General features: G+C 35.4%; 1 protein-coding gene across 1 annotated transcript in view; it reads right to left on the bottom strand.

The window, feature by feature from the left end:
- The window catches only part of LOC124541858 (dynein axonemal intermediate chain 7-like), a 40,948-nt gene extending 22,127 nt beyond the window's left edge, over nt 1–18,821 (bottom strand). The window contains exons 1-16 of the mRNA XM_047119767.1: nt 18,785–18,821; nt 18,304–18,429; nt 16,291–16,334; nt 15,652–15,718; nt 15,425–15,525; nt 11,690–11,781; nt 10,203–10,336; nt 8,878–8,930; nt 8,513–8,650; nt 7,983–8,057; nt 6,914–7,113; nt 6,149–6,315; nt 4,545–4,680; nt 2,159–2,259; nt 1,588–1,663; nt 384–469 (exon numbers count right to left, since the gene is read on the bottom strand). Of these exons, the coding sequence (XP_046975723.1) occupies nt 384–469; nt 1,588–1,663; nt 2,159–2,259; nt 4,545–4,680; nt 6,149–6,315; nt 6,914–7,113; nt 7,983–8,057; nt 8,513–8,650; nt 8,878–8,930; nt 10,203–10,336; nt 11,690–11,781; nt 15,425–15,525; nt 15,652–15,718; nt 16,291–16,334; nt 18,304–18,429; nt 18,785–18,821 (1,633 nt within the window). The remainder of the gene's footprint in view (nt 1–383; nt 470–1,587; nt 1,664–2,158; nt 2,260–4,544; nt 4,681–6,148; nt 6,316–6,913; nt 7,114–7,982; nt 8,058–8,512; nt 8,651–8,877; nt 8,931–10,202; nt 10,337–11,689; nt 11,782–15,424; nt 15,526–15,651; nt 15,719–16,290; nt 16,335–18,303; nt 18,430–18,784) is intronic.
- Between the last annotated feature and the right edge of the window lie 2,050 nt (nt 18,822–20,871).

The raw sequence follows: 20,871 nt of genomic DNA, 5'->3' as shown, positions 1-20,871 counted from the left end.
TATTCCATGCAATTTCTTACTAACTCATCTATATTGTATAGTAAGAGTAAGAAAACCTTCGTCAGTTTTCAAATTTATTCCTTTATCAAGTCTTAAGTATATGTCATGTAATATGTCATTCTCGATCGATAGAGCAGATTATCGCTCATACTGAGCACACGGGAATAGATCTTAAGGTGACAAAACTTTTCTTACCTTAAATTATACCGTATTATATATACCGTAATCATTTCAGCCAAATTTCAATCAGATCTATTTAGCTGTTTTGTCACGATTGACTAACAGTCATTCGCATTTAAACATTCACAATATTTTTAACTGTGGTTGACAATAGTTGATTTCCATCCTACAAATAAGCACAAAACATGTAACAAATAACTTACGCGTCGTCAAATATATTCCTCCGCTGATTTTTTTCGACTGTGGCGGCGTAATTAGTAAGTCCAGGTTCAAAACTCCACTGCAAATCCTGCAACAAACGATATAAGGATATAAGGTTTGCTACTGGCACATTGAATATAATAGAAATTCTACCGCCAAACAACAGTACTTAGTATTATTGTGTTCCGGTGTAAAGGGTGAGTGAGCCAGTGTAACTACAGGCACAAGGGACATAACATCGTAGTTCCCAAGGTTGGTGGTGCATTGGCAATGTAAGGAGTGGTTAATGTTACTTACACTGCCATTGTCTTTGAGTGGTGGTGACCACTTACCATCAGGTGGTCCATACGATCCTTCGCAAACCTACAGAATAAAAAAAATTAGAAGATGAGGTTCATTATGCTAATACTTCTCTCTAACGGTATCGTTTGCATATTAGTACTCTATGTATTTCCTTTTGGTTCAAGTTTGTTTCATACCTAATTTCATCACATTTGATTAAAAATCAAACGTAAATAGTAAAAAAAAAGTAAAAATCAAAATATATTTTTTTCAAGTAGGCTTTTAGAAGCACTTTTGTATCGTCGTATAACAAGCAGTAAAGTAGTAAAGTAAAGTAACGGCCTGTAAAGTTCCCACTGCTGGGCTAATGGCCTCCTCTCCCATTAAGGAGAGGGCTAGGAACATATTCCACCACGCTGTTCCATTGCGGGTTTGTTGGAATACACATGTGGCAGAATTTCGATGAAATTAGGCACATGCAGGTTTCCTCACGATGTTTTCCTTTAGCGCCGAGCACGAGATGAATTATAAACACAAATTAAGCACATATATGTAGTGATGCTTGTCTGGGTTTGATGCACGTGTTCTAACCACTAGGTAATCTCGGCTATCTCAGCTATAATAACAAGTATATTAAGTAAAGCTATATCATCGGTTCAGTTACCTTTACAGTGGTTGCCAGTTAGTCTAGTATACATCGAGTAACAGAACAACTTGTATATATCCCACTGCTAGTTATAGAGATCCTCTTCTCTTAAGGAGATGGTTTTGAGCTTATATTGGTAAGCAGGTGTCTTGTCTATATTTTATTTACAGCTGATCAAGAAGTCAACGACCGAATTATTCTTGTCTTATTTACTATACAATTACATGCTGCGTTCATACTTGCTAGAAATTTGAAATGGGTAATGTTTCTTAAAATACCTGTACTTCCGTAGATTAATTTCACCAGCTCTTGTTCTTGTCATGCAAGTCTTCAAATACTTCGCAAAAGCTCGTTCTGTAAGGAAACCGGATTGCACATTTCCAATATTCATTTAGAATAAGCTACTTCAATAATAGTTACAAGGATTATTCTAGATCATAAGGTATAGAGACAATGGTGGTGTAAGAAAAGTCTAGCCATTGCTAATTCCCTGGGTATAGGAACTTATTAGATGTAGGTGCACTTTAAAACTTGTCCAATAATAGTCTAAGAAAATTGAAAGCTATTTTCTGAAGAGTTTTCCTAGACATTGTAACTGAAAATATGGGCTTTAAAAATGAAGTTATGAAGTTGTAAGCAGAAAAAAATGTAATCACTAAAATAGTATAGAATGAATGAAAAGAGGAAAGAAGGTGAAAGGTTTAGAGAAGCAAAGAGCTAAATACCAAAGCATGCCGATTAATTTTACGATAAAATATAAAGTTGATATTAATAAAATAGACAGTCTACGTTGTTTTAGATCTGATTGTGTAATTTAGATAAGTATAACATCAATAAAATATAGTCTACCGTTTTCTTCAGCTATAAATGTCCTTGGATCAGGTAAAAATGGCGGCTCGGCCATATTCAAATTGTCGAGTTCATCTTTCTCCTTCTCATTTTTTGTGTACCTGAAAACACAATAAGACGAACATGTCAACTATCCACATGAAGACCGATAACGCACCTGCAAGCCCCCTGGTGTTGCAGATGTTCATGGGCGGTGGTAGTCACTTTCCATCAGGTGAGCCTCCTGCTCGTTTGCCCCCTATAACTTCAGAATAACCACCAATATGACAGCAACAGGTACTTTTTTATGGAATAGGTTGGCGGACGAGCATATGGGCCACCTGATAGTAAGTGGTCATTATCACCCATAGACAATGACGCTGTAAGAAATATTAACTATTCCTTACATCGTCAATGCGCCACCAACCTTGGGAACTAAGATGCTATGTCCCTTGTGCCTGTAGTTACACTGGCTCACTAACCCTTCAAACCGGAACACAACAATACTACGTGCTGTTGTTTAGCGGTAGAATATCTGATGAGTGGGTGGTACCTATTCAGGCGGGCTTGCACAAAGCCCTACCACCAAGTAAATACTTATTTGGTGTACTTAGAAGAGTATTTAGAAGAATTTGTTTGTTTATCAAGTCCTATGAATTCTTCCTCTAGCATGAACATTAAAGATAGGCGCACACTGAGGCGGGCCGCAACGCATAACAAAAATTCTCCTGAATCAGTTTCATACATTTTGTATGGGCTATCGCACACCTCAGGCTGGCCGCAACGGGCCGCATCGCAACGCATTGGCGCATCACTAGCCAGGCGTATTTTTGCGGCGATGTTATGCGTTGCAATGCGGCCCGTCTCAGTGTGCGTTAGCAGACGCAACAAGTAGATTGAATAAAAAAAGCTCTTCGTCAGAACTATCCATATTTTTAGATTGCCAAAAACGGACTGATTATAAGATATTGGGTCGCGGTGCGGCCCGATGCACCTGCTATATGCTTTGGCGCAATTTTGCAATGCGATGCGTTGAGGCCCGCCGCGGCTATAGTTTGCGCGAGCCTTTATACAACATGAAATTTCTTGTGTAACAAACATAATATATACTGTTGGCATAAACATGCAATATCGGGGTGAAGTCACACAACTTCCCTTTAAAAAAAAAGGCGGGAGATTCGCAGTTGACACATTGAGATCGCGAATATAATTATTGCGGCGTAATGTGATTATTGATGGTTATTGGTGTGTAAACTAAATGTTTTTCTATTGTGGTAGATTGATTGTTGTTTTAAATCAAAGATAATTGTTTTAGAGGTTAACCTACTTACTACTTCTGGTTCTAAAAATACATATAAATGTTGCACATATATTAATAATATATAGGTACATGTACTCCGTGGTTGAAAGGTCAAGCTAAGTAGTTTAATATCATACGATGACACATTTTGTAGTCTAGACTGAAATAATGTTGAAATTAGGACAAAAACGCATAGATTATCCCTTACCAGTCGCGGATTTACAAATCTGCCGCTAGTAGGCTTTTCAATTTTTGCCGCCCCTACTTATTTTTTGCAACATTTATGATTTGTGTTCTATCGTCGTCATTACATCGGTTTTTTCCCGTTATTAGTATGATTATATACTAAGTGATATTTCAATTTCTGTCCGTTACTAGATTATTTTTCCAACCCGCTATGTAGTGACGAGTATACGGATTACGGACGAAATGTGTATACATCTAATTATAAGTTTCTTTTTTGGTTTCTGTAAGACAAATTTGGGCTAAATTTACCGCCCTTCTAAATCTGCCGCCCTAGGCTCAAACCTACTTAGCATATTGGTAAATCCGCCACTGTCCCTAACTTATCTGTATTTAATATGAGAAAAAACTACAGAAAGTTGCTTTGTGTCTGTTGAATTCTGGGCATAAAGAGCTAGCTTTCAAGTATTCCAAGCTGATAATAGTCACATCTAATTTCGTTCTGTAACATTATTTAAGATTGATGATCGAGTATTTGATGTGATGTCGTAAAAAAAACATACATTATAAAAACTAGCTGGACCAGATTATAAACACTACTGAACTGTATATATACCTAAAAGAGGCCCACAAAAAATTCGCTACGTTATTTTGTCTACCTCTTAGGAATAACCGACAATAACCATTTTTTATCATTTACTTTTTGCGAGAAATAATGACATATTATACATATATTTTAAATTAATATTTTCGAAGATATTACAGATTTAAGGCGCAGGGACATATCGGTTTGTAAGTGTAGTCTAGTGACGAAAAGCTATAAACTGTGTGTATAATGACATTTTGTAGTATATTTAGTATCAGTATTGCACCCGTGAGTAGTAGGGCGGATTGCTAGTAGTGTATAAAGGAAGGTAAACTCACGGATTTGCCTTTAAAAAGGCTTCAACCTCTTTAATTTTGTCGCGTATCTCCTTGTAGAATTTCGTACGGATTTCATCTTGCTCTTTCTTCAGTTTATATGTTGCTACATGTTCTTTCACGTTGAATATGAAGAGGTCTATGTAAATATACTATACATTAATATACCCAAATAGCTCGGATAGAGGTCATCGCTTGAGAAGTATGTCTTATTTTATCACAACTTACCAAAAATAATCTTTTACTAAAGAGTTGCCAAATAAGCTACTTTAAAAAGAAGGCTTCCACGCTGCTCGAATGAAGACTGGTATATATTGCAAACTTTGTGCGATATTTTCTTCACCGCCGAGTACGAAATAATAAACGTAAATTAAGCACATGAAAATTTCAGCAATGAATCCTTGGCATTTGAACTCGTATAGTTGGTTAAGGTTAACTTATTTTAAAGCATTGGTTTTACATAGGAGCTATAACCAGTTGTTACTAGAGATTTAATATAAGACGCAAATTCAAAATTAATATTCTGACAATGCACAAGAATAAAGGTGTAAGTAACCACTTACTCTTTAGGTAACTAGCTACGTGAGTTAATGCTATTAAATGAATTCTTAATTTATGTATATAGCAAACAAAGAGATATTTTAATGTGGTATTTTTTATAATTAATAATTTAATATCGAATAACATCACATAAATTACTCTGATTCAGATGTAAGTAGCTGAAGCACTTGTGTTATGGAAAATCAGAAGTAACGACCTCGATAACGGAGCTCGTCAAATTTCCAAAAGAGTTTAGTGTATTAATTTTCTATAACAATCTCTTTCATAATACAGTATGCACTAATAGTATTTGTAAATTAATACCAAAATATAAAATGAAGATTAGAATCTAAAATAATTATAAAGCTTGTTTCATTTTTCAAATATCGGCCCCGTGTATTCGACGCCAAATAATTAAAGCAACATTATACATTATTTTGATTATGTATTTATGTCTTTTGTTGGATTTAAATTCAAATTAAGTACGTTTAAATATTAATACTGTTGTTAAATGTAACTAGTTCTGTAAATATGACCCCAATGTACAAATATTTAACATGTAGATTTAATTTTCAATCACTAATTTAAATTCAAGGTAAAAGTCAAGATGACTCAGTGGATTGAATGAATTGAAATTTCATTTTAAACGATGATTGCGGGATCAAAACCAGGCAAGCAATTTTCTTGTAGCAAGTGTTTATCCTTCATTTAGTGCTTGGCGCTGATGGAAAATCGCGCGGAAATCTGCATGTAAAGTACAGTACAGTAACAGCCTGGCAATTTGACACTGCTAGTTTTAGGCCTCCTTTCCGTTTGAAGAAGAGGAGGCCTTAGCCTGAATCCACCAATCCGCATTGAAGCAGCGTGCTGGAATATGCTCCAAAGCCTTTTCCTATATATAAGTCAACTAATGGTAAGTGTTCAAAAATGCCAATAAAAATTATTGCTACAATATAAATAAAAACTGTTCAAAATTACGAAAGTCGAGGAAACCGTGATAAACCGATGACGTCATAAATTTAAATAATCACATAAGAAAATTGGAAAACCAGTGATCAATTACATACCTTCATATCTGTTTGGCATTTCGCCAGCTAACGCGAAACTTCTAGAACTCTCGCTTAGCAAATCGATCATAGAGCGAGCTGCGCGCACGCATACACATGATCCATCAATGATCTTTGGCAATTTGACAGCCACCTTCATTAATGGGAAGGACAACTCGACTGGTTCCCTGAAATTAATGATGATATGAAGCGAAGACAAGTGGATAGAAAACATGGCAGTTCTTATTTGAAGAAAGAAGTAACAGTTTGGTGATCAATAAATACTTCTAGAATACTGTCATTTTTGTAGAAAATGACTCCATGACTTTTATTTGAAGGAAAAAAGCCTTTAAAATTTATATTTTCAGACATGCCAACAGCCTAATAAGAGCAGCTTCTCTATTTAAATATATTTGGAGTTTCTATCACTTCCTCCTTAAAAGTTAAGAAATGCACTAAGCAGTACTTCATCTGATGTATCAAATTTAACAGTAATTACAATATAGCTCAATTCTGGAAGATTTCACTTCCATTCGATTGGAGTTTTTTCTCAGAGAATTCGTGTACAAAGAAAAGCTGGAGATCACGATATTTTTTAGTAATAGTTTTGATACGATAATGACTTAGGCGCCATTGATTGCCTCACATACTTAAAATAGATTATAATGGGCACATTTTATATAACTGCAATTACATGATATAGTATGACCTTATCAGGTATCCTCTTTTCTATGCCCATTTCATGCAGTACCCAGTCAGTAGTCTAATATGTCATCTGCTACGTACCTTTCAGGTTCAACGGGTTTAGGTTTCCTGGTTGGCAATGGAACAGCAACCCACAAATTAAGCCTCAGGCCATTAAACTCCCTCTGATATCGAGCCAGTTTAATAGAATCCCATTGGAAACGTTTCTCCAGGTCCCGGAGAACCGTGAATGACGCTAGTTGAATAGCATTCGACAACTGCTCACGGAGGGCTATGCGTACCTGTGACATCATATTGGTAGAATAAACCATACATTTTGTTAGTTCTTGCATCAGGTATATGGCATAAATTGATTTAGGAAGCCAAGTGGCCCAGTGGTTAGAACGCGGGCATTTTGACCAATGATTGCGGGTTCAAACCCAGACAAGTACCATTGAATATTCATATGATTAATCTGTGAATATAGTTCATCTCGTGCTCGGCGATGAATGAAAACATCGTGGAGTTTGCATGTGTCATCAATTTCATAGAAATTCTGCCACATGTGCATTCCACCAAACCGCATTGGAACAGCGTGGTGGAATATGTTCAAAACCTTCCTCAAAGGGAGAGGAGGCCTTAACCTTTGAACTAGTGGAAACTTTTGAATTATGTACAGAAGCAACAACTAAATATAAGTCTTGAATAAAGATTTTTTTCATTATAGTCCATAACACACACACGAATTAGGAATTTAGCCGATGCTACATCTAAATTGTGTCGTACTATACTGGACTCAGCTTTGAAGCTTAAGACCTTTCGGAGTGACGCTCGTTCTGAGGGTGTCTCCTATCGCACCTCGGCTCAGAACATAGTTGGTGGGATAATTCGATACAAGATTTTGTAGATGATAAAAAAGCGGGGAATCAATACCTGTTGACTTCCAAGCTGGATGTATTAATTTAAATAATTGTATGAACTAACATGACTGTATTTTTTTTAAACGTTGAAAAAGAGTAAGTACTGAGTTTCTTGCCGGTTGAAACAGTGGTAATTAAGTGAACTTAATTGTTAAATGATGATTCAAAAGTGCTTGTAAAAGCCCACTTGAATAAAGTATATTTTGATTGATTGATTGACTCAAGGAATGGAATATTTCTATCCTTCTCACCTCATTGTAACTTTTCGCCTGAAGTGCTGTGTACTGTCGCGAATTGGCAACAAATTCCTCCAACATTTCCAGCATCTGGAATTGGATCGAATTCAATTTGATTTTGTCGCAAAATGTTTCTGGAATTATACAGTTTTACACTTAAACTAATTTCATTTAACATAAGACATATATATCTCATTTGTATATGGGCTATATATAAGACCGCATATACCGAGGTTCACATCCAAATTCGGGCCGATCAATAATCATTGGGTTTTTGGCAATATTTGGAATTGAAACCTGAGTCTATAATTTGGGGGCATTTGAAAATTGAAGCCTCAGAAAGTACATATAGCTGTCAGTCTTGCATTTTAACTCCTTCTGATTCTCCCCATTTTGGATTTGCCCATCGAATTATATGAATGACGGATTCTCTGAGAGTATTCTAGTGTTTTCTGGAATTTCCAACTAAAATGGAACAAAAAATCGATTTTTGCTAGAGTTTCAATAATTTGTCTGTGTATGTTTTATAAAGTTTTCAATCGTACCGGCAAAACTTCTTGACATCTCTTGTTGAGCTCATTATCATCACACAACTCGTTTTCCCTCCACAGATGTATATATGTATTCATCTGAGTCACCACACGAGGGTCTGGGAGTCCATCACAGCGTAGGTATTGTTGCCACTACGAAAAAATATAAAAACAGTGAAACCTCTTCCCAGAAAGCAGTTCTATTCTCAGATATAAATTTAAAAAAAAATGGATATATATTGTAATGACATCTTGATTTTTGGAACACTCTGGCACGTTTACCGATTGTCTTTTTACTTTTCAAAAAAAGTAGTGTAGCTTAAAAGCGTGAATTTTATATTCTGTGAGGTTTAGATAAAGAAAAATAAATTCATGCGTACCTCAGATTCGAGTTGCTTTTTTCTATTATATGCAAATTTTTGCTTTTCAAATTCTGAAATGGAAAGAATTTCTTAATTTAACTTTAAGAATAGAAGAAACTTCGGACCTAGACAAAGTAACTTAGTAGTAGAATTTCTTTTTAAGCAAGATATAATAATGAATTATAGTATTTATATACTTACATGAAAACCTTAACGAAAACGTGTATAAATATATAATTTGATAAAATGAAATACCTGATTTAGCCATAAATATCGTCAACCTCTAAAAATATGGTAAAGTGAAATCAAAATATAAATTGGTGTATTGCACGTCAAATCCAGTTGTTTCAGTCAATGAAATATAAAAAAAAATAGGCGTTAAAACACATTCCCCTCATATCTGATACTAGCATTTATTAAATTAAATTATATTCTTCATTTGAAACTAAATATCACACGTAGTGGACTATTTCTTGTCAAAAGTTTGTGGTCTTTTATTACTTATGGCTATTAATTACGGGATATTTCCCACGTTTTTTATTTTTGTTCGGTAGTGCTCGATATTTCGACATTCTTTACTTGGTGGTAGGGCTTTGTGCAAGCAAGCCTGGGTAGGTACCATCCACTCATCAGATATTCTTGTGCTAAACAACAGTACCCAGTATTGTTGTGTTCCAGTTTGAAGGGTGAGTGAGCCAGTGTAACTACAGGCACAAGGGACATAGCTTCTTAGTTCCCAAGGTTGGTGGCGCATTGACGATGTAAGGAATAGTTAATATTTTTTAAAGCGTCATTGTCTATGGGTGATGGTGACCACTTACCACCAGGTGGCCTATATGCTCTTCCGCAAATCTATTCCATAAAAAAAATCTACAAATGTCTTGTTCACGAGACTGAAGTTTGCGGGTAGATGTTGAAAATGTTAGAAGCGTCCATATCGGACTACCTCCTTTCTCGTACGTTTGCTGCGTAAAAACCGGTCACCATTACTATTGTCAATGACAAAAATAAAAAACGTGGTAAATATTTCGTAATTAATAACTGTAATAATAAAAATAACCATGTTAATTTAAAATACTGTAAGGAGTGTTATCCCTACCACACCAGCCTAGGACTAGACTAGGATCCACTTATCATCTGGCGCTAGACGGGCGTCATGGTGTCGGCACGTTAGATTATTATTATTAAATTCTTTAAAAAAAGTTATTGTTAAATTCTTTATTTTGATAAAACATAAAATAAGAGTGTTTTGTCGGTAGATTGATTTTTTTAATAAATTACAACTTCTGATTCTTATAGTATATATCTTTGTGGTCCTTTTTGTTTGTGAAATTAATTCTTACTTTGAAATAGATTCACTGTCTTAGCCAATATATCTCTTCTGATATCTTGTTCCGCATTATCCCTAGCCATCAGCTCAGCACGTTCACGAGCCAGGGCTGCTCTTTTCTCTTTCGCACCGGCCAGAATTGCTTGCCTGTTGGGGTACAAAGAGCATATATACACGTTTATATACACAGGTATATATACAGGTTTTGTGTAAATTTAGATAGACAATAGATAGAGCTATAAATATTTAAATGGGATAGTCTTTTACACTCGTAAAGATACCAGTTTAAGAAGATATTAGATTAAAGAGTAGGTCTGAGGGTATAATTTGCAAAACCATTCGTTATTTTTCATAAAGAGGTACAATTTTTATAGGACGACAAAATATGGTATTGAGAAATCTTGAGAAATTCTGAAATAAAAATTACATTGCCCAAAACAATCTAACCCTCGTTTTCCTATTATTAATCCAACATTATACTGTTTTCATAAATCATATATCAGTAGGTGTAAATTTGAATTTTTCTGTACAATTTATTATAAAGCCTTTACTAACTCTTGGACATGAATTTTCTTCTACTGGTATAGTATATTTGACGAATCATACATTTGTGCACGAAATTAATTACAACTACAATTAGGTACATTTCAAATTTCTTGAAAAACATATACTACAGATACACAAATGTTGATGATGATGGATGGTTAATAGACTATGATTGGATGACATTATACTCTATATGTAGTCCATACAAAATGGCCGATAAATCTAAAAATTAGAATGACAGTCAATATAATCATACGATGTACAATTCATTCATTCATTCATTCCGAAAACATATAACACTAGCGATCCACCCCGATTTCGCACGGGTGCAACCGTGGTGATACTATGCTTAATTTTTTTTTATGTTATAGGTTGTCGGACGAGCATATGGGCCACCTGATGGTAACTGGTCACCATTACCCATAGACAATAACGCTGTTAGAAATATTAACTATTCCTTAAATTACTAAGAACTAAGTTATTATGTCCCTTGTGTCTGTACTTACACTGGCTCACTCACCCTTCAAAACGGAACACAACAATAGTGAGTACTGTTCTTCAGCGGTAGAATAACTGATGAGTGGGTGGTACCTACCGAGACGGGCTTGCACAAAGCCAAGCCCAAGTGAATTGAAGTGTGAAGTGATTGTATGATTATCTATGATAATACAAAATAGACTACTGATTTTCTCTTGTTCCTTTACTATATTGTACATATACTTACACTACTACTACTTACTCTCGAATCACTCTATCTATTAAAAAAAAACGCATCAATCCTTTGCGTAATCTAAAGATCTAAGCATACATAGGGACAGACAGCGGTAAGCGACTTTGCTTTATACTATGTATATCATGATGATGTATAATCAAACGTAATATATGCTGATTGAGAAATTGTATTAGAATTTCGTGTACTTCTTAAAAGTTCGAAATTTAAACTTTAAAACTAACTTCTCTGCTTCTTTTTCCGCTTTCCATTCTTCTATTCTCTGCTGAAGCCAATTTTCTCTTTCCTTTTTATTCATCTTTTTCCAGTTGTTTGGCTGTTTTATATTTAATATTTAATGATCAATCTACTTTTAAATCTTTGCCAATTATAACTGCACTTAAATTATTTAATTTATTTCAATGATTTTCAAACTTATCTGGAGTTTTATCCTGATTATACCTAACTTCTCTTGTAAGCGCAGTAGTTAGAAGACCGATAGCAATATTGTGGTTTTGGTTTTATCACAAGAAAAAAAAGCAAAGTGACTCTTCCATTTAGGAGAGGGTTCGGCACATATTCCACCGCGCCGTTCCAATACGGGTTGGTAAATGCACATGTGGCAGAATTTCGATGAAATTAGACATGCAGGTTTCCTCACGATGTTTTCCTTCACCCACGAACACGAGATGAATTATAAACACAAATTAAGCCCATATATATAGTGGTGCTTGCCTGGGGTTTGAACCCGCAATCATCGGTTAAGATGCACGTGCTCTAACCACTGGGCCATTTCAGCTCTAGGTTTTATCAAAATATCACTATTTTCATTACAATTCACTCACTATCGAGTATTATAGTACCACTAAACATAGAATGAAGATTTTGAATAAATTTTAGAAGATAAAAACCGAACGTAACTCCACGGGTCCTGACATCTGAGCGGATTTTATAAGACTATAAGGCACGGCATGGATTACAAATTTAAATAAGGCGTGGATACAGGTTGTGTGTTGTTTTTTTTTACTGTATTAGACACGCAAAACATAATACACGCAAATGCAAAGGAGCGGATTCTTTTTTATTGAATTATGAGCAAAAGTATGTGACATTGATGAAATTTGACATGAGCTGAACTGAACTCTTGTTACTCCTGATGCGATTACACAAACGACTTATACCTTTATACGACTTGTACCACTTTATACCTTTATAAATATAATCATAAAAAACATTTCCTGTACATCACTGAATGAATATGCATTGTAACAGCTACAGCTGCTACAGGCTATATAAGGTGTGAGATTCAAAGATCTTCCGCCGGCGGTAAAGAGGACCCAGACTAGCGACGTCACGGAGGTGGCCGAGACGTCAGTAAAATCATTCAGTGTTTAGAATCACACCCCACCAACTTCGTTCTGAGCCGAGTTGCGATCTCATAGTAAACATCCTCATAACGAATTTTAAATTCGAGCCCCGCGCTCAACCTCAGTGGGTCATTAGTTCTCGCCCGAACGTCCGGTGACGCTGTAAAGGCCAGTAAGGCCAACAGCAATACATCACACATAAAAAAAGACTAGGGTCCACTTATCATCTCGCGCTAGACGGTCGTCATGCTGTCGGCACGTTAGATAATTAGTATTTCGCTAACTGTTATTATTTTCAGCTAGTTTAGTAAAAGTTATTAAATGCTCAATTTTGATAAAACATAAAATAAGAGTGTTTTGTCGGTATATTGTTTTTTTTTAATAAACTAACACTACTGATTCTTATAGTATATATATTTCTTATCAAGATATCAAGAGATTGATTAGATAAATAGAATCAGAAACAGATTTTCTTTGATTGATAACAATTGTTCTTTCATTTGGACCCTAATATAATCATTACAGATTCGAAACCATAGAATAAAGTAAAGTAAAAGTGACAGCCTGTCAATTTCCCACTGCTGGGATAAGGCCACCTCTTCCATTAAGGAGAGGGTTTGGAACATATTCCAACACTCTGTTTCAATGCGGGTTGGTGAAATGCACATGTGGCAGAATTTCGATGAAATTACATTAGACACATGCAGGTTTCCTCACGATGTTTTCCTTCACCGCCGAGCTCGAGATAAATCAAAAACACAAATTAAGCACATATACATATAGTGGTGCTTGCCTGGGTTTGAACCCGCAATCTTCAAACTCAAACTCAAATTCCTTTATTCAATATAGAAGCATTACACTTACTTATTGATTGTCAAATAAACACTACCACCGGTTCGGAAAAAGGAACACCCTGACCTGAGAAGAACCGGCGAAAGAAACTCGGCGGGTCTTTTTTTGTTATTTTTTTTTGTCAAATTAATAAGATACATAGTAGTATATGATTAGAAATAGCGTCGGTTAAGATGCACGCGTTCTAACCACTGGGTCATCTCAGCTCGACCATAGAGTATTTTAATAATAACAATGATTTTAGGGTCTTAAGATCTTCAAATGTACATGAATTTATTGACATTTAAATATATTAGGTTGGGGAAAAAGTCTTTTCGCATATAGTATGTATGAACTTGTAATAAAATCTCTTTGGCTATACCATTTGTATCTGGCTGGTTTTGGTATCATTAAAAAGTTTTAATTTTAAAGAAGGCACTTCCAAATTCAAATTAGGAATTTGTGTGATTTTCATTTGTTTTTGTTGTTGTTAAAATGAGTGAATCTAAAGAAGAAATTCGATACATTTTAAAATTTTACTATAAAAAAGGTAAAAATGCAACTCAAGCCGCGAAAAAAATTTGTGATGTTTATGGACCTAATGCAGTATCTGTGAGAGTAGCGCAAGTTTGGTTTAAGCGTTTTCAAGCCGGAAATTTTGATATCAAAGATGCATCTCGCTCTGGTCGCCCTGTTACGGACAAAATTGATGCCATTTTTGAAAAAGTGGAGCAAGATCGGCATATTAGTAGTTACGATGTAGCTGAAGAACTGGCAATTGACCACAAAACGGTTTTGACTCATTTGAATAAAGCTGGGTACACAAAAAAGCTCGATATATGGGTGCCTCATGAACTCACTGAAAGTAACCTAATGAACCGTGTACTCATTTGTGATTCTTTATTACGACGTAATGAAACCGAACCATTTTTGAAGAAGCTGATAACTGGTGATGAAAAGTGGATCACATACGACAAGAACGTGCGAAAAAGATCGTGGTCAAAGGCCGGTCAAGCTTCACAGACTGTGGCAAAACCCGGATTAACTCGCAACAAGGTAATGCTGTGTGTATGGTGGGATTGGAAGGGCATCATTCGTTATGAGCTGTTACCGCCCGGCAGAACCATCGATTCAGAACTGTATTGCGAGCAATTGATGAGATTGAAGCAAGAAATTGAGAGAAAGCAGCCAGAATTGATCAACAGAAGGGGTGTGGTTTTTCACCATGACAACGCTAGACCTCACACATCTTTAGCCACTCAACAAAAATTACGAGAGTTTGGCTGGGAGGTATTAATGCATCCGCCGTATAGTCCTGACCTTGCACCTTCAGATTTTCATCTGTTTCGGTCTCTGCAGAATTCCTTAGGCAGTGTCAGGTTAACATCACGAGAGGACTGCCAAAACCACTTGTCGCAGTTTTTCGATCAGAAGCCCCAAAATTTTTACAGCAATGGGATCATGTCACTACCAACAAGATGGCAAAAAGTTATGGAACAAAATGGCACCTACATACTTTAGTCAAATGTAAATAAACTATAAAAAAATCTTTTTGAATTTTCATATAAAATACGAAGAAACTTTTTCGCCAACCTATTATATGAGATTACTCTCAATACAATCGAAGATAATTTACATAGCATATAACTTTTGTAGGAGGTAAATATTCTCGATTTGATTGCGATAAAGTTACAATTACTCCGTAGAATTGGCTCGCTGTTTAGTCTATGTTTAAAGCAATACCTATGTTTACGCTGTATAAAAATCCATGCTATGACTAACCTTTTCAAAGGCAGGCAATTCTTCCTTTTCTTTCTTGCCTTTCTTACCTTTACCCTTTTTCTTTTCTTCCACCTGTTCTTCTTCTACTTTTGCAACTTGCTCTTCTGTTTAATCAAATAATAAAATAAAAACAACTTACATCTCTCATCTTTCAGCTAAAGACTCATTTATATAGTAATATTTCATTTGAATTAATTTTGGAGATAAAGTATCAAAATTATTTATACCAAGCGGTAAGGAGTCTTCAGACCACTGGAAGGCTTCGCTGCTCGTTTTCTTAACAACTTCGACAGTCTGTAATTAAAATATTTTTTTTATTTATGTTAAAATAAAAGTCGTTTTTTTTCATAAAACAGAGTAACTGGTAATAGATGCTGGAGAAATTGTTTTATCATTGAGGAGAGATAGGGAACAAACAACAACAAAAACAACAGCCTTTCGATTTCCCAAGGGGTAAGGCCTAATCTCCCTTTCAGGAGAAGGTATGGAATATACCACGCTGTTCTAATGCAGGTTGCTGGAATACACATGTGGCAAAAATTCTATGAAATTAGACACATGCAAGTTTCCTCATGATGTTTTTCATCACCGCCGAGCACGAGATGAATTATAAACATCGGTTGAGATGCACGCGTTCTAACCACTGGGCTATCTCGGCGTAGGGATAGGGAAGTTAAGGGTGACTATTTGCAATATTGACTCTGATAAGGAAGTTACAAAAGTGAATCATTTTTGAGTTATCACGTTTTTATTTAGCATTATGCATATAGGATAGGGGTCTGTCTATCACCTCCTAAGGGGAATACGTATTACCAATAACCCTGTATGTTAGGGGTTTTTAAATAAAATAATCAAGCATTACGAACCTCTTCCGCTCGTTTCTTTCCCTTCTTCTTTTTGGTCTTTGGTTCTGTAGAAAAACAATACAAGACATTAAAAAACAGATAAGAACAGTTAATGATGATAAATAGTAATTTAATGCAGGCACTTTTAAATAACGTCACCAAGTGATATAATACGAAACAAAAAAAATAACCGCTTTTTACTAAACGCACGTACACGTTACATATAACAAAATAACATTTTTTTCATTTTTTGTCTGTCTTTCTGTTCCGGCTTATCTCTGAAACAGCTGGACTGAATTTGATATGACTTTCACAGGCAAAGAGTTGATTTAATAAGATATAACTTAGGCTAAAATAATAACTGTATTATAAGTTGCGAGCACAGCCTATTTCTATATACGTTTGAAGGCTCATAAAGGTTTAAACCACGTGGTAAGTTGGGATGCATCTCTTACTTCTAACCAGTAATCATATCTAACAAGCAACTTCACTGATTACACGAGTTCATTTACACCGAACATTAGCAATACATATTTTGGTTCTGGAGTAATGTTTTAATTTCATGCCACTATGACGTCATACGTTATGTCAACTATAGGGATTTTTACTATTGTCACTAGATTAGGATTTTTTTATGGTATAAGTTGGCGAAAGAGCATATGGACCATCTGATGGTAAGTGGTCACCATCACCCATAGACATTGACGCTGTAAGAAATATAAACTATTCCTTAGATCGTCAATGTGTCACCAACCTTGGGAACTAAGATTTTATGTCTTTTGTGCCTGTAGTTACACTGGCTCACTCACCCTTCAAACCGGAACACAACAATACTGAGTAATGTTATTTGGCGATAGAATAACTGGTGAGTGGGTGGTACCTACCCATACGGGCTTGCAAAAAGCCCTACCACCAAGTAAAATACAAAATGTCAGAAGAAAAATATAACGTCATAAATTGCACCAAATAACTCCCTTCGAATTATTATAAGGCAAATTTAATTAGATTTATTGATACTGTATATGTTTCGTAACATAGTATGACAAGTAGTTAACAGTTAACAAAAGCATAAAATCGATTAGTAATTGATATGACAGAAGCATGGACATATAAAAAAGAGTTTGTCTTACCTTATGTATGTTAAAAAGTAATTTGTATGGGATTTCGTTCTTTTTTTATTACAAACGTTGGTTAGGATACACGGTTGTTATAGGAATCAAGAGTATTGATTAAACAGAGAACACTCCATTGGTTCCGTGACCATGGATTGTTATAAAATTTTCCGTTAGATTGTCGCTTCTATGTGAACTTTAGAAAAAAACTAATTCCTAATTCAAAATCAAATAATGTTGTGTGCAATTAAAAAAGTAAATTTGCTGCCTGTCTCTGTGTCTGGTTTGTAAGGCTTGTTCACTATTTTCAGGATACGTCCTATGACCAATACTAAGCAAGTAGTATGTATCTACTATGTAACATTCGTTTTTATCACATAACTAGCGACCCGCCCCGGCTTCGCACGGGTGCAATACTGATGCTAAATATACTACAGATTGTTTACTTACGACATAATATTACAAACTTCTAAAATTATCAGTGTTTCTTTACTATATTGTCCATGTATTATCTCCTCGAATCACTTTATCTTTAAAAAAAAAACCATCAAAATCCATTGCATAGTTTTGAAGATTTAAGCATACATAGGGATATAGGGACAAAGAAAGCGACTTTGTTTTATACTATGTAGTGATCAATAAATCTTACGCAGTTTTGGAAAATAATAATAATAAAATGAAACAGGCATTTATTAATATTCATAATTATATATGTACGTGTATGTACTGATTCGTGTATGTATGTATAAATATACATTGTTGCAGGCTTAAGGCTACGGATATTAAATGCAAACGAAATTTACTACATTGCAATGGGCATACAACCCAAATTTGCACGAACATATTCGTGTCTTGGAAACCGCTAAGTACTCCAATTGTCCAAGATGTAATCCAAAAAGTTTTTATTAAAATTTCAAATAACCTTCAACAACCGGTGGTAGGGATTCAAAAGACGCGCTGGTGTAAGAAGTATCGGTGTATTGTACTTCTTCTGGCTCTGGTTCAAGGTCGGTGGTCGCCAGTAGAACCTCATCTTGGATGTCAGCCTCTGAAACAAAAGAACATTTTAGAGGTTTTGGAAAACATACAGTTAAGTCTCGCTGTTTTATTAATATCACTAATTCATCCTCCTGCCCTTATCCCAATTTTATTTGGGGTCGGCACAGCACGTATTCTCCTTCCATACTTCTCTATCAGACGTCATCTCACAAGTAACATTCTTTCTAGCCATATCGTCCTTCACACAATCCATCCGTCGTTTCCTTGGTCGTCCTCCACCTCTATATCCGTCCACATCCATGCTCAAGTAATATCACTAAATGGATTATTATTATCTATATCTCTGGATATTTTTTTATCTAAAATCTTTTAGGATTCCTTGGAGATTAGCTGGTCTTCTATACCGTCAGGCCCTCTTACATTTCCTTCTTTACATGGCATTATATACTCCTTTGCTAAATTAAAAAAAATATAATTGTAACAAAACACTATATTTGTATGTATTTTATTACATATTCATTTATTTACATTTTTTTAACGTCATCATTTTATTTTTCCTGACGTTAAAACGGTGTCATATTCACGGTCACAAACGTACAATTATTTAATATTAACTGTACTATTTCTAGTTATATATTATTATGAATATGTGTACATTGAAACAAAAATAATCTGTGCAATACTGATACTAAATATAATATTGAATTTATTTATTTACGACATAACGTTAACTTCTAAAATGATCAGTGTTTCTTTACTATAATATTGTCCATGTATTTTTTTTTTTTTTTTATTTAAAATACAACATCCACAGGCTCGCAGATGCCCGTGCCTTTTTTACATTTTATATTTAATTTCATTTTGGCGTTTTATATTTATACTAAACATCAGCAGATCTTCGCTAGAAATCATTTTTGTCGTCTTCTTGGGAGACGTGGCCCACACTGATTTTTTTTTTTTAATTTTTTATTATTAAATAATATATACTAATGTATAATAAATAATATATAAATAATATATAGCAGTATATGTCCATGTATTATATTCAAAGACTCTTAACAACAGTCTGTAAATTCCCACTGCTGGGGTAAAGGCCTCCTCTCCCTTTTGAGGAGAAGGTTTGGAACATTTTTGACCACGCTGTTCCAATGCGGGTTGGTGGAATGCACATGTGGTAGAATTTATACGAAATTTGTCACATACAGGTTTCCTCACGATGTTTTCCTTCACCGCTGAGCACGAGATGAATTATAAAGACAAATTAAGCACATGAAACAGCGGTGCTTGCCTGGGTTTGAACCCGCAATCATCGGTTAAGGTGCACGCGTTCTGACCACTGGGCCATCTCGACTCAAAGACTCTTGAATCGCTCTATTAAAAAAAAACCGCACCAAAATGCGTTACGTAGTTTTAAAGAATTAAGCATACATAGGGATATAGGGACAGAGTGCGACTTTCTTTATACTATGTAGTGATTGATATTACTAGATGGGATTTTCCTATCTATGTAGCCACGCTATGCTCGGTAGCGAGGCGTTCTGATCGGAAATATGCTCATTCTGCGAAAACGTCACGACGCAGAAGGATGAAGTGAAACGGAAAACTAGGATTCTCAGTACTCTGGAAATCTAACCTAGAAATTGGAGACCTAAATAGTCGGGCTGATCGTCAGAGCATCATGGTAGCATGCGAACGCGATCCTGTAGCGCTGGCTGAGAAAACAGTGAGGGTACCGCTGGGGTTTTTAGTGAATATTCCGGTGTACTAGTGTACAATAGTGTCGTCCTGGTCACCAGCGAGTCCCATATATATATAAAGTTTAAATTTTAAAAATATGAGTTTACCTGGTGGTTCGTTCTTGTCATCCTGAAACAAAAAAATAATATCAATATGTTTGCAGAGCATACGTGCAGTTCTAGTGTAAGTTGTAATGTCGCACATATTGTTTGGTGCTTCCAAGCACATTAATGTAATTATTTGGTTTCGCGACACCAGTTCAATAAGACTGTTTTTTATGATTTGGAAGAAACGTAATATCGCAAGGCTTAAATTTTTTTTTTTAAGTTTTTTTTGGAAAGGTTTGGCGGACGAGCTTGTGGGCCACATGATGCTGACGCTGTAAAAATATTAACTATTTCTTACATCGTCAATGCGCCACTAAATTTGGGAAATAAGATATTATGTCCCTTGTGACTGTAGTTACAATGGCTCACTCACCCTTCAAAACACCGGAACACAACAATACTGAGTACTGTTGTTTGGCGGTAGAATAAGTGATGAGTGGGTGGTACATGGTGGTGGCTTGCACAAAGCCCTACCACCAATTACACTACTACTACTACTACATTTACAGGCTGTTGTTGTTGTTGACTTTAATTTTACCTTCTGAAATGTGCTTTAGCTTGTGGCAAATTTTCCATTATTTCGTTCAATTCAGTACATTACACAAATACTATAAATATACACTATATAGACTGTTAAATGTTAAGAC

The sequence above is a fragment of the Vanessa cardui genome, chromosome 29 (genome assembly GCF_905220365.1).
Source record: "Vanessa cardui chromosome 29, ilVanCard2.1, whole genome shotgun sequence".
Classification (NCBI taxonomy): Eukaryota; Metazoa; Arthropoda; class Insecta; order Lepidoptera; family Nymphalidae; genus Vanessa; species Vanessa cardui.
Note: the sequence above shows the minus strand (reverse complement) of the source record. Positions and strands in the feature narration are given on the sequence as shown.